At 39.5% G+C, this 14,022-nt stretch overlaps 1 protein-coding gene across 2 annotated transcripts in view; it reads right to left on the reverse strand.

The window, feature by feature from the left end:
* Window positions 1–14,022, reverse strand: part of cntn3b (contactin 3b) — a 125,744-nt gene that overhangs the window by 55,884 nt on the left and 55,838 nt on the right. For both annotated transcript variants that reach the window (XM_036571553.1, XM_036571555.1), the window contains exons 5-8: window positions 12,460–12,663; window positions 11,940–12,042; window positions 9,693–9,877; window positions 65–201 (exon numbers count right to left, since the gene is read on the reverse strand). In XM_036571553.1, the coding sequence (XP_036427446.1) occupies window positions 65–201; window positions 9,693–9,877; window positions 11,940–12,042; window positions 12,460–12,663 (629 nt within the window). The remainder of the gene's footprint in view (window positions 1–64; window positions 202–9,692; window positions 9,878–11,939; window positions 12,043–12,459; window positions 12,664–14,022) is intronic.

Below are 14,022 nucleotides of genomic sequence, written 5' to 3' on the forward strand. Positions count from 1 at the left end.
CTCCCACTGACCTCGAACTTCTGTCAGAAAAGAAAAAGAGCTTCTCAGTTTTGTTCCACTCTACCTCTGACATGAGTGGTTCTCCGTTCTTCAGCCAGCTGTAGGAGGGCTTGGGCTTCCCACTGGCTTTGCACTCCCAGAACAAGTTCTCCTCAATGGACAAGGCCGTGTCCGTCATAGTCTGCAGCCAGTGAGGTTTGGCTAAGGAGATACAACTATAGGTTAGTGTGAAAGTAACAAAGGCACTACATGGAAATTGACAATAGATTTCAACTGGATAAACTGAAGTGGGAAAATACACACACAGGGTTAGTTGAGACTTAGTACTTTCATTTTGCTCTACGTGTAAGTGTAATTGTTAGGCCTGTCAAAAGTCTATTGTCCCCATGTCCCCAGGGGGAACACAATTTCCAGTTTTCATCACCAACATTTCTTCCCTGAGTGAGTGTATCTGATGATTGTGAGGGCGTTGAAAGAGAATTCAAAGTAAACTCAGTCTAAACTTGGTGAAGGACGTGTCTTCAGAGGATGTGAGTGAATTATCTACTATTTTCATCATATCTTCATCAATATAATGTTGATTTTGCATTTGAGACCTAAACATTGAGCCGGACCTTCTTTTAGAGCCTGTACGTGCAACGTTTAAGACATGGTTCAAAAACTCCAGACCTGACAACTCTGGCTTTAAATGATTTCAGGCTTTGCAGGGCGACTATACCAACACCATATTTTAGCATGTTTTCTTCTGCTGATTCAGTAATGCTATTTCTTTCAATTTTGACAACAAAATTCTTACATAGTATAGCTTTTATATAATGTATTCTCTTCTACTTACAAACTCAAACACTGTACAGACCAAAAGTTAAAATTCCAAACTTCTGGTAGAATTTATCCGAGCTACAAGTGAGAAATAATAACAAATTACACCATGCTTTTGCTATGACATCTACAGATTAATATCAGGCTTGTACATTAGAGACTGCAAATTAATTTTGACCCTGCAATGAAATATGGGAATTCATTTTCACAAATCCACTCCCAAAAATAAGCCTCTTCAGCTCTTCACATGATTCAATTCAATGAAATCCTGAAAACTATTAATAACTAGCAATTCAGGCAATTCAGGGTCTTGCTCTCGCTGTGAAAAATGCATCATCTACATAAAAGCCCCTTTATGAGCAACAAGGACTTCACCCAGGTGGTTTCTTTCTTCCCCCACAATGCTTTGCCATTCTCTACTCTGTGTGGATAACGCGCAGCAGGGTGGGATCGGAATGAAAAACCAACAAAGACTCTTCCTTTCACAGTAGCATACAGTATGAAACGGACTGCTGAAAAGAGACCCTCACACCCCCCAACCCTCTGAGAATGTGACAATTCTATCACACCGAAGGCACGCTCTCTCCGCTCAACACAAATAAATCCTCTGACCTCGTTCCACAGCCTTATTATCCGGTTGCCTGGCAGACACCCCCCGATGCCTGTGTACCAAGTGTGAGTTCAATTAATGCTGTGGTATAATTGCATTTCAAAAATAATCTCCTATTATGAAGAACCCGAATAAGACGAGAGAGAGACTCCCTTATGAAACGAGGCTGCTATTTGCACACCCCGAGTTTAGGAGGAAAGTGAACTAGTTGAGAAAAGACAAATCAGGAGGATACATTGTGCTGCTGTATCTGCAAACATGCAATTAGAGCAATAGTGAGGTTACTGCAAGCAGGAAAAGATCTGCTTATGCTCTACTGTATACCAGCGGAGCAGCCAGACTTTTTTCATTTTAATTAGGGGGTCTTGGTGTGTTTTTGGGGGGATTTAAGTGGGGGGACATTACAACTACCACCAGCCTATGTCACTGTAAGTTAGCTAAATCATTAGAAAATGACCAGTCAATTACCATTGCCCAATGAAAAAAAAAAAGTTTTATATTACACAATGTTAAACACAAAACCACTTGCATTTCAGTGCTTACTTATAACTATACCAGCTGAAAGCTGACCACAGCAGGGGACACACTTATTAACTAGACTGTGTAGGGTAAATGACTGAAGGTTGCAATGTTCTTGGTCATTTTTTCACAGTATAAAAGTTTGTTTTCTTTACCTTATTGAACTAAATACTGAAAAAACAGGAGAGGAATTTCCCGTTAAGGACATTGGGCCTCCTTCACCAACCATTCTTAAGAAATAATTTCTTCTTAAAACCCACTTGCGTAGTTTTCATGAAGATTCTGATTCACCAGTGTTTTCTTATTTGGTATTTGTTCTTAGGTAAGAACAGAAGCTACACACTCAAGAGCACAAAGGTGAGAACAGTTCTGCGCTTTAAGAACACGTCATGAATCTGATGTAGACTTTTCTCAGGAACTCATTTAAGAAAAGAAGATATTGGAAAATAAGGCCCAATGTTCACATACCGTAAAGCCATCTGTACAAATTCAGCACGTACAGTATGATGATGTACAAATCTATAACACAGCGGAAATAAACTGAAAGAGTACATAGTTTTGTTTTTATTGCAAAAAATAAAGTGTTTAAAAGGGAAATACTGTCCCACTCCTAAGGCAAGACATCCCCCATGGTGAATGCTCAGCCAATCTGCCATCTAAGTTTTACAAAATGTGTAATATGTGTGGACAACTCTACTGAATTAGTTCAAACTGTGGTCCAAGAGCAAATAAATAAATAAATAAAATAAGTACCCAGACCTTAGACATTTACAGCGATTATTTTATGATCTATTTAAACACAGTGCATTAATAGAGATAGTAACAAGCTAAATACATGAAAAATCATTATTTAAAGGGTACTTTCTACTGGGAGATGTCTGTGTTTAACATTTAAAGGTGCAGTGTGTAAGATTTAGGAGAATCTATTTGGAGAAACTTACGATCCCTTTAGGCCGTATGCTGTAAACTTAAAACCTGATCATTGCTAATGCTATTTCTGAAGCTTCAGAAAGACGGTCAATGTGATGTCTTTCATGGTAGCGTGGCATCATATGTGTCAGGTGATGCTTCAGCACCGCTTGACCACAAAAACTCCGCTGACACACTTGTTGTGACGTGACCTCACTTTGAGTTACAACGCAAACGACACAGCGAGGAGAACACTCATCACACATATCATAAATCATCGCAATGAAAATGGATGCATGTCATAACAAGCACAGCACTGTACGAGTGAGGAAACGGGGACCAAACACTTCGTAAAGCCAAGTGAAAGTTTTTGCCTTCCAGTCTTCACTTCTACTTAAAACATGCTTAAAGTACAGTTTAGAGAAAAAATAACATTAACCCAGTTTTCCTCTTTACCACAAATGTAGTCCAACCAGCCAAACATGTCTGAAACATGTCTAAAGTTTGCTTCTTCTGCCCCCCAACTCGTCCTTGGGAGGACTTTTTTACTGTGCAAACTGAGGGACGGCTTATTTCCATTTTGTCTTTTAATAAGGCAAAGAGGCCAGGGTTGAATGGGAGGCGGAGCTGGGTCTTAGGTTGGGGGAGAGATGGTGGACTGAAGCTTTAGCTACAGTTAACTCTTCATCCTCTTGTGCAAGACTAAACATAATGCAGCTGAAGGTTGTCCATAAAGCTCATCTGTGCAATGCTAAACTAGCACAAATCTATGCCGAGGTTAAGCCAGCCTGCCCTCACTGTGACGAAGATCAAGCGACCATCTTTCATATGTTTTGGTCTTGCCGGAGATTTTGGGACTTTGTATACTCTTTCTACTGTCTTTAATAAACATCTGAGTCTCTGCCCTTTACTAGCTATTTTTAATATTTACATCGGCACTACCCAGTTGAATTCCCAAGAATTAGACTCTATTGCCTTTGCTCTGTTACTAGCAAGGTGTAGAATTCTTATCGGCTGGAAGTCTCGCTCTCCTCCCTCTCATTCCCTTTGGTTGAGAGATGTTGTTTTCTTTTTGCACCTCGAGAAGATCAAGTTTAGTTTGAGGGGTTCTGTGGATAGCTTTTATAGATGCTGGTCACCTTTCATCACCTTTTTCAGGTCCCTTCCGCAGCTTCTTGCAGAGGACTTGGGTAATTCCCCCTCTTGAAGGCACTATAACGCCAGTCTCCCAACCGCTCCCCCCAACCTTTAGGGGCTTTTTTTAATTAATTTATTTATTTATTTATTTATGTTAATCACTTATCTAGTCATGTTATTTTATTTGCGTATTGACTCATGCTTATACAGTCTGATGTTGTAATTGTTGTTCTAGTACTTTGGTCTGTATATGTTTTTCCTTTGATTTTGTGTTGTAAGACGTTTAAAAAGCAATAAAAAAAAAAAAAGTTTGATAAGTAACTTATGCCTCAACAAATTAGGTGCAAAATGCTTAAGTCATCATACACTTGCCTCAAACTATGTTGACCTTTCATTTACATTGTGCCTTTCTCACTCTTAAGGTCACTTTACAAGTACAGTTTGAAAGAAAGAAAGAGGACTAGAAGCATGAGAGGTGAAAGTTTTGGGAGAAAAAGTATCTTTTAAGGTCTTAAAGTGGGAAAAGTAAGAAGAGTCCTGAAGGCCCCAGGGGGGAAAGTGCTCCAAAGTCTGGAGACTAAATGATCTGCTCCCATTGACGTCAATGTGGTCTAACTAAACTAGAACAGCACTGATTAACCTTAGAGGGTAAAAAGGTGTATAGAACTGTGGGAGCTGAGAGAGATTAAGCAAAGTTTTATCAGCTATTTTAGTATTATTTTACTCTTTGGGTAGCCATAATACAGACTATATGCCTTGGACAAAGTAGTGAAAATGTAAGTATAATTCTTAGTCACAATTAGGGCTAAACGATTTGGGGAAAAATCTGTTTCTGAACAAATCATGACTGTGATATTTTGATTGTGAGTATTGTATTATTCTCTATAAATTAAAAAATATATATTTTATTCATAGAAGATTTATATTTTCTATAAATGAAACAAAAGGCCTTTGACCTTTTTTGAATTAAAGATCAAAGGCCTGTTATTTTGGAAGTTTAGCATATCTACTTTTTCTGGATTCAAGTTAAAACGCAGAATGTAGGGCGCCAGACTGCCAGTTAGTTGTGGGTGTGATATATGAAGCATTTGGTGTTTGGTTGTTTCTGGTAGGTCTGAATCATCCACAGGCAGTTCACAAGCTCACTGTTATTACATTAAATTTCCCCAACAGTGTTGACAAGTTGACAAAATAGACCAGTGGTTCACAGTGCTGGTTCTGAAGTACCATAGCCCTGCACATTTTTGGCTGTGTTCAGATTGCAGACAAATCAGATTTGTTTCTCAAATCAGATCTTTTGAGATGACTGTCCACACTGTTATTTGCAAGTAATCAGATTGGATTTGTGTGTCAAGACATCACTAGCCTATCTGCATGGGTTGCCGTGGTAACGACATATGCATCAGTAACTATGCTGGTGACGTGGATTTCAAACTCGGATGCAGGAGAGATGGAGGTGCATCATCTCGCCCTCCAAACTCTAATTCTCTGGTATTAGCATGAATCCTTTGTGACCTTCTTGAGTCTCAGCACTTCCGTCCCTCTGGATTTGTCATTGTCATTGTTTGCTGCATTGCGAGTGACACAAAAGATACTTTGATGCAAAAGACACCGATCTGAGTGGCCAGAGCGGCCAGACTGAGATGCATCTGTAAAAATCTGGCTAGAATCACATTTCATACCACTTCCAAATGTGGTTTGGATCCGGTTTGCATTTCAATTTGTATTTCATGTGGTTTTTAGCTGTGCAGAGGATCAAAAATCAATCTGGATAGGCCAAATATCGAATTTGGGCTGGCAGTCTGAACACAGCCTTTGAGTTTCTCCTGCTCCCAACACACCTGCTGCAGCTGAATTAATTAACAAGCCCTTCCTGAGGTGAACTAGGTGTGTTAGAGCAGGAACACACCACAACATGCAGGTCAGTGGTACTCCAGAATCAGCATTGAGAACGCTTTATATAGACTATAATGAAAATTGCAGCTCTTGCGATTTGAAAATCGCACTCTCTCTGATTGTGATTTCAAAATAAAAGTGATTAATCTTTCAGACCTTGTCACAATTGTGAATACTGGTAATCAGTTAGACCCGAATACACAAGAGACAAAAAAATAAAAATAATTGAAATAATAATCAGAGAACCATGTTAAAAAAAAATGATTATACAGAATACTGATATAATAATGATGCAATGCTGGATGTAGTCTTAATTGGGTCATCGTGCTCTACACAGCAAATTGTCCACAGTTAAAAGTGTGGATTTTTCAGGGTTAAAATGTTAGTGATGAGTTGCTGGAGTTGTTTTGACAGCCTGCGTGTTGTTTAAGCTTCCACTCATCACTGATGTCAGTCGCTGTGGGCGGCTTGGTTCATTTCTGTCAATTAGATTTTATTTTTCCACCTACAGTTCAAGTCTTTTCATGGTAACATGTTATTCTTACCTTAAAGATTGCATTAAATATAGGTTACAGGGTTTTTTTTTTTTATCTCAACCATGATGATGTTTATTGTTCATTTGTTTGAACGCCCCCTGTCAGATTACACGTTTAGTTGATTTTCTAAGTGAAAATAAGGTGACATACTGTACAGAGAACAAACTTAAATGTGCCATTTTTTTGCCAATTTTAGTGCACAATTTCTATTTATTTACTGAGTTTAACATATTGTAAAAATATAAAATATTAAATACATCATAAATCTCCATTTTATGTCCCCCCCAAAATGTGAAATTCGGCAAAATAAACAGTAATTTTGCATTAAAGTGTGCAGAAGCTCTCTGTGGAGGATGTGACAACTTATTTTCATTTAGAATATCAAAAACCATGTCATTTAACCAGGGGCACATGCATATGACTGTAACTAGCACTCTGCTTGTTCACTGACTTCATGAAGACTGAGATAAATGTACATGACTACACCACGTTCTCCTAACAGAGTGGTTCTCCATTTAAGAACGGACAGATTGTTACAATGATAAGTGATAGAAATTGGTGTAATTAACTCTATTATATAGAACCAATAACTATTTAGTGAAATTCACACAAATTAAGTGAACAAATAACTTCAGTGCAGCATGAAATTAACTCCAGTGCTGTGAACCGTGTATAGGTTTTTGGGTTAATGTGCAGCAGCTGAGTGGTGCAACAACAATACTGACAGTTATATGTTGTTTTACAAGATGCCAACACTACATAAAATCTAAATTTAATCTGAATTGGTGTGGATGTTTGCACTGAGTAAGTGTTAAATTTAACATGCACAGTGTTGATTTAACGATGGTATATTCGTAGTGTAGCATGTATGAATGCTTATACAGTCAGGTCTGTAAATATTTACAGTCAATAAAGTTTCTGTCATTTCAACCGTCTACCACAGCATATTGTAGCTGAAATTAAATAATGAATATGAGCTCAAAGTATTTGAAGGTATTTACAACCAAATCAGGTGAATGGTGAAGGAATTACAACCATTTTTATACATAGCCACACATTTTTAAGAGCTCAAAAGTAATTGACCGATAAGCTGCTCAGCTGTTGCATGGCCAGGTGTGTGTTATTCCCTCATTATTGCAAGCCATCATTAGGCTTAAAAATCAAAACACACCCATCAGAGAGAGAGAGAGTAAAATCACCTCAGTGCACCACCAAAAGGCCCGGAGGACCACGGAAAACAACTGTGGTGGGCAACAGAAGAGTCCTATTCCTGGTTCCATTCACAACAGTTGGTCAGATCAAGAACACCCTCCAAGACGTCAGTGTATTTGTGTCAAAGTCAGACTTCAGCAGAGTAAACGCAGAGGGTTTACCACAAGACGTAAACCACTGGTACGCCTCAAAATCAGAGTTTGCCAAAATACTGAAAAAATCTGAAAAAGCTTGTTCAGTTCTCCAACAACATCTTATGGACATAGAGATCAGCTTGTACCAGAATGATGGGAAGAGAAGTGTATCATGAAGAGAAGGAGCTGCTTGTCATCTAAAGCATAATCACTTCATCTGTAAAACATGGTGGAGGTAGTTTTACAGTGTGCACATGTATGGCTGCCATTGGAACTGGTTACCTTGTATATATTGATGTGACTGTTGACAAAAAGCGCCATGAGGAATTCTAAAATGTATAGGCCTATAGTATCTACTCAAATGCTTCAAAGCTCAATGGACAGTGCTTCGTAGCACAGAAGGACCATGACCCGAGACATATTGCAGAAGCAGACTTTTTAAGGCAAAGAAGTAGAATGTTCTGCACAGTCCAGATCAAGCACCTGACCTCAATCCAATCAACCATGTACTTCACTTACTGAAGGCAAAACTGAAGGTTAAAAGCCCCAAGAGCAAGAAGGAACTGAAAGCAGCTGCATTAAAGAACTGGCAATGAAACCCAGCATCTGGTGATGTCTATGGGTTCCAGACTTCAGGCAGTCACTGACTGCAAAGGATTTGCAAATATTGAAAATGAAAATTTAATTTCATTTAATTTAATGGTAGTTGGTCCAATTACTTTTGAGCCCCTAAAATTTAATTAAACTATTCCCATTATACATATACACGGGTACATAATAACAAAACACTTTCGGGCTACTTCTCTTTTGCATAAACATTAAGACAAGGACATGAGTGCACATGTATAAAAGGGATAACAGATAATATAAATACACACATACAAAAACAATAAATATACAATAAATACAGAATAAACTACAGACCCAAGAGTACCTGTGCAAAATGTAAGGTTATGTATGAAAATGGTAATTCCTACACCATTCACTGAATTTTGATGTAAATACCCTCAAATTAAATTAATATTTAACTCCAACTCCATTATGCTGTGTTAGATGGCTAAAATACCAATAACTGTGTCAATGTCCAAATATTTATGGATCTGAGTGTAGGGACCACATATGACAAACCACATGCTTGAGGAAAATGGCTTTGGTCATATGATCAATTATATCACCCACAAGACAACACATTAGCAACCCATTTAGAGCTTTATGAACACAAAATAAAATTTCTTACACAGTTATGACTGGTGGGCTTGAATAGATTAAATCATCACAATAACATGCCAATTGTGATGATTTAGGCATGCAGTTTCCATGGTGCTAATTGGTGTACATAAGCTTCATTTACTCGTTTGCTGTATTAGCCTTGTGGTAGCAAACGTGTGTAAATCCTCTCACTTCCACTGTGAGTGGCAGCCTTTCCAGTAGCTCTGTCTTTGTGTACTGTTTTTGGCACTTTTTCCTTACTTTTTCTTTTTCTGTACGCTTATATCGCTATTTTAGTGACTGTTTTTGTGTGTATGGAGGAGATGGAGGCTGTTTTCATGCGTAAAAGCAGAAATAACTTTGCATGTTAAATCTAAATCTATCTATCTATCTATCTAAATACGTAAATCAGATTTATTGCTGAACTATCGCTTTAAGACCATTACAAAACACACTACATTTCCCAGCATGTCACCAACTAATGTAGAGGAATGCTTGCTATATGGACTAATATTCAGGATTTGAAAAGTACTGCAAAAATCATACACACACACAACAGCCACCCTGCCATCAGCAATGAATTCACTAGCAGAGAACATGGCAAACATTTTCTCCATACTAACATGAAGTGCATTATATACTGATAGTGCTATAAAAAGTCTTGCATGGCAGCCACAGTGATTACTTAGTCATTATAAAAGAATAGCTTACCATGGAAAGAGAGGCGGCCTCGCGCTGCGTTCTTCCCTCGACTGTTCTCCGCCACGCACTCGTAGGTTCCCGTGTCCTCCTGCTGGAAGCGAGGGATCTCCAGAATGGCGTTGGAGTTTCTCAGTTTGACTTTACTGGGGAATGGCACATCATTGGTTCTTCTCCAGCTGATCCTAGGAACTGGACTGTGGGGAGATGGGAAGAGCACAGCCAGCTAGAAACCCATGTGTTTCCTGAAACCCAACTGCTCCTAAAAATCATGTATTCTAGAACCTGTGTGCTGAATAGAGCATATGTGCTTCTAGAACATAAGTGCTTCCTAGAAGTCATGTACATTCAGAATACACTTGCTTTCTAGAACTTCTGTGATTCCTAGAACCTATGTGCTTCTAAAATGTATGTGCTACCTAGAGCCCACATGCTTCTAGAACCCATGTGCTTCCTAGAACCTACATGCTTCCTAGAGTCCATTTCCTTCCAAGAACCTATGTGCTTCTAGAATGCATGTGCTTCTGGAAATAATGTGCTTCCTAGAGCCCACATGCTTCTAGAACAGTGTGTTTCCCAGAACCTACATGCTTCCTCCATGTGCTTTTTAGAGGCTGCATGCTTCCTAGAACTCATATGCTTCTATAACCCACGTGCTTCCTGGGACTTTTGCTCCGGGAGCCCACATGCTTCCACATGTTTCAAGAGTACCTGTGTTTCTAGAGCCCATGAGCTTCTAGAGCCCATGTGCATCCTAGAACCTATGCTTTCTAGAGTCCACATGCTTCTAGAACTAATGCACTTCTTAGAGCCTGTTTCCTAGAACCCATGTGCTCCTGAAACCTATGTACTTCCTAGAACCCACATACTTTTAGAACTCATGCACTTCCTAGAGCCCATATGGTTCTGGAACCCATGCGCTTCCAAGAACCCACATGTTTCTAAAAATTATATGCTTCTAGAACCCATGAGCTTTCTTAAAACCATGTGCTTTTAGAGACCATGTGCATCCTAGAACCTATGCTTTCTAGAGTCCACATGCTTCTAAAACACATGCGCTTCCTAGAGCCTACGTGTTTACTAAAACCCATGTGCTCCTGAAACCCATGTGCTTCCTAGAACCCATGTATTTCTAGAATTCACACACTTCATAGAGCCCATGTGCTTCTAGAACCCATGCGTCTCCTAGAACCCATGTTTCTAAAAATTAAATGCTTCTAGAATGCATAAAATTTCTTAAAACCATGTGCTTCTAGAGCCAATGTGCCTCCTATAACCTATGCTTTCTAGACTTTACATGCTTCTAGAACCCATGCGCTTCCTAGAGCCCATTTGTTTCCTAGAATCCATGTGCTTCTGAAACCCATGTGCTTCCTTGAATCCATGTTTCTAAAAATGATATGCATCCAGAATCCATGAGCTTTCCTAAAACCATGTGCTTCTAGAGCCAATGTGCATCCTAGAACCTATGCTTTCTAGAGTCCATGTCCTCCTAGAACCCATGTGCTTTCTAGATCCCATTTGTTTCGTAGAATCCATGTGCTTCTGAAACCCATGTGCTTCCTAGAATCCATGTGTTTCTAAACATAATATGCATCCAGAACCCATGAGCTTTCCTAAAACCATGTGCTCCTAGAGCCAGTGTGCATCTAGAACCTATCAGCTTCTAAGAACCTTCTCCCACTTCATCTCCAACGTTTCACAGAAAAACTCTGCAGATATCTCTGAGAAGTAGGGTGAAATTTTCACAGTATGACAGGGGGAAACGTGAGGCAGGGCACAGCTCTATTACCTCGTCGATTCCTTTGATGGATGTGCCTGCATTAAGAAGCTCGAGTGTGAACGTATCTGATTCACACTCGAGTCTGGTGTGATATTGCTACTTGGTCTCTCGAAGACTGTAATCTCCGCTTCTTTGAAAACGTGCTTTTCACCGTACTAAATGAGGCCTCTCCTTCTTGGCCTCTTAAAAGGCGCATCCGGCCCGTTTTCCACACTATTTAAGAAGTAAATCTTTTTGGGTTATTGCCCTGTGAAAAGAGGACCATTACGGTAAGGAGCCTCCTGTAAAAAAAAAAATCACCATTGCAGAAGGCTAATCGCGTTTAAAAGGGTACCTAAAGGAATCATCTTGACTTTCATGTCTCCCACAACAGCGTATCAAAAAGGAATAAAACTGCATGATGTCTAGGCGAGGCTGTGAACTCCAGATCAACATTACTGGTAGAGGACACAGAAATATGCACATGCACGACTCACTTCCCCAAGGCGAAGCATTCCAGTTTCACAGAGGATCCTTTAGCAGCAGGCACGGTGTCGGGGAAATGAACTTCTATTTTGGGCTCGTACTCCCCCATCGCCCCTGTGATGGGCAGACAACCATGTTTTTAATCAATGATGTATGCCATACGCACTTTATACTCCTGTATACAGGTAAAACAACAAGAGGGCAATCACAAAGAACTGCGCCGAGAAGATCCATAAAAAATACAGAGAACACCCCATGAAAGATTTAAAGCATTCACTCTGTAAAACCAGGATCCATCTCAAATGGAAATGTGGCCTCTTTGTGGCATTGTCAAGGCTACAGGTTAGCTTTTTTTAAAAGGCAACAGTTCAGACTTCAAAGGAATGGCATTTACCGAAAGCATCTCTAAAATAGCCTTTAAAAAAGGGACCTTTCTTAAAAAGGCATCTCCCTTCAAATCTCAGATTCCATCCCATTTAGAGTAGGTCATTGTGGATAAAGGACCATGTGGTATTAAGATGGGTGCCTCACCGTCGTTTCTCAGTACCAGAGGGGTGGGGGAACTGAGCACTTTGTCCTTGGTGATGCTGTTGTTCACAACACATGTGTAGTTGCCCACGTCGGACGGCTCCACTTTAGCAATGTATAGGTTCCCCGTCTCCTGGGACACGAAGCGCCGGCTGTCCTGCTGGACGAAGTAAGGGTACTCGTTGAAGACCCAGGTGAAAGTGAGCTCTGGAATATGAAACAGAGGCGAATAATTAGTTCTTAACTCTTCATTTCATTTACGTTACTTACGTTACACATTATTATCAGTGGCCATTAGTTTGCCTAACCATGCTGCCTGGAACAGTGGGGGAGGTAAGTGACCTGCCCAAGGGCCCTTCTAGATGTAGCCAGTCAGTCCTGGGATTTGAACCTGCAACCTACTGGTTATATTTCATAATTAACAATATTTGTATACTACATCACTTGTACAGTACTGAGATAGCTAAAATATAGAGATAGTAAAAATAGCACTGAAAGCTGTTTATCTGGTAAAAACAAATCATTTAATTGTAATAAGCAGTGGTTTTATGAATGACAGTGTATTAATTTAACATTTCCAGACCTCTCCACGTGGCAGCCTAGCATTATTTGTAGTTATCATACCCGGATTGGCTAATCAGTACTGTATTGTGTTAAATCAGGAGCGCTGCTGAGGCACCGAGGAAAAAATTGGAACCAAATTTTGTTCATCAACCTAGTTTACGAAGACATCAACTACTTTTATGAAAAAAAGAAGTTCTTATTGCTTTTATTATGTTTACTTGCATTTATTCTGACGATATATGGAGATTTTATAAGGAAAAACACTTGTTGTTATGATAAATGTACCCTTAAAAAGATGGTTCTTCAAAGGTGCTTTAGTCAAGAAAATGGCTTTATATAGAACCATGAACACTCAAAGAGCCCTTTGCATAGCTAAAGGGTTCTTTGTATCATGAAATCGTTGTTCAGATTAATGGAGAATGTGCTAAAGATGGTTCTATATAGAACCTTTTGGAAAAGGGTTCCATGTACCACTAAAAAGGGTTCAACTGTTGTTATGCGCCAAAGAACGTTTTTTGGTACTATATAGAACCCTTTTTTTGCTAAGAGTGTGGCTTTAAATAATAGAGTTTAAAATAAAAGTCTGAACTGTTCCCACTGGGTTTGGGTTTGGGTCGGGTTCACACTTCACATTTAGGTTCTCTAACCCTCCTCATACTTGTACAGATGTTACACTGCATTTGACCACACAGTGTGAGAACAGTGCTTTGTGCAAAGTTTATCCAGACTAAGAAAGGTTTAGGATGTTGTTCGAAAGCACAGCTTAAAATCATTAAAGTGAAAATTAAACTTAATTTTAAAAGGAAATATGAGCTTCTATTTGGCAGTTTGGGTCATGGTGGGCTGGTTCGCATCAGTTTTAGACAGAAGCATGTTGGACTCACATTTGGACTCAATGATGTGGTTTCGATCAGGCTCAGACAAATCTGGCTGACTTCAGACTCAAAACTTGAGTCAGCTCAGGCTCGGACAGAAAGTTCTCAAGCTGTATTTGGGTTTGGA

This window comes from Colossoma macropomum, unplaced genomic scaffold, assembly GCF_904425465.1.
Source record: "Colossoma macropomum unplaced genomic scaffold, Colossoma_macropomum, whole genome shotgun sequence".
NCBI lineage: Eukaryota > Metazoa > Chordata > Actinopteri > Characiformes > Serrasalmidae > Colossoma > Colossoma macropomum.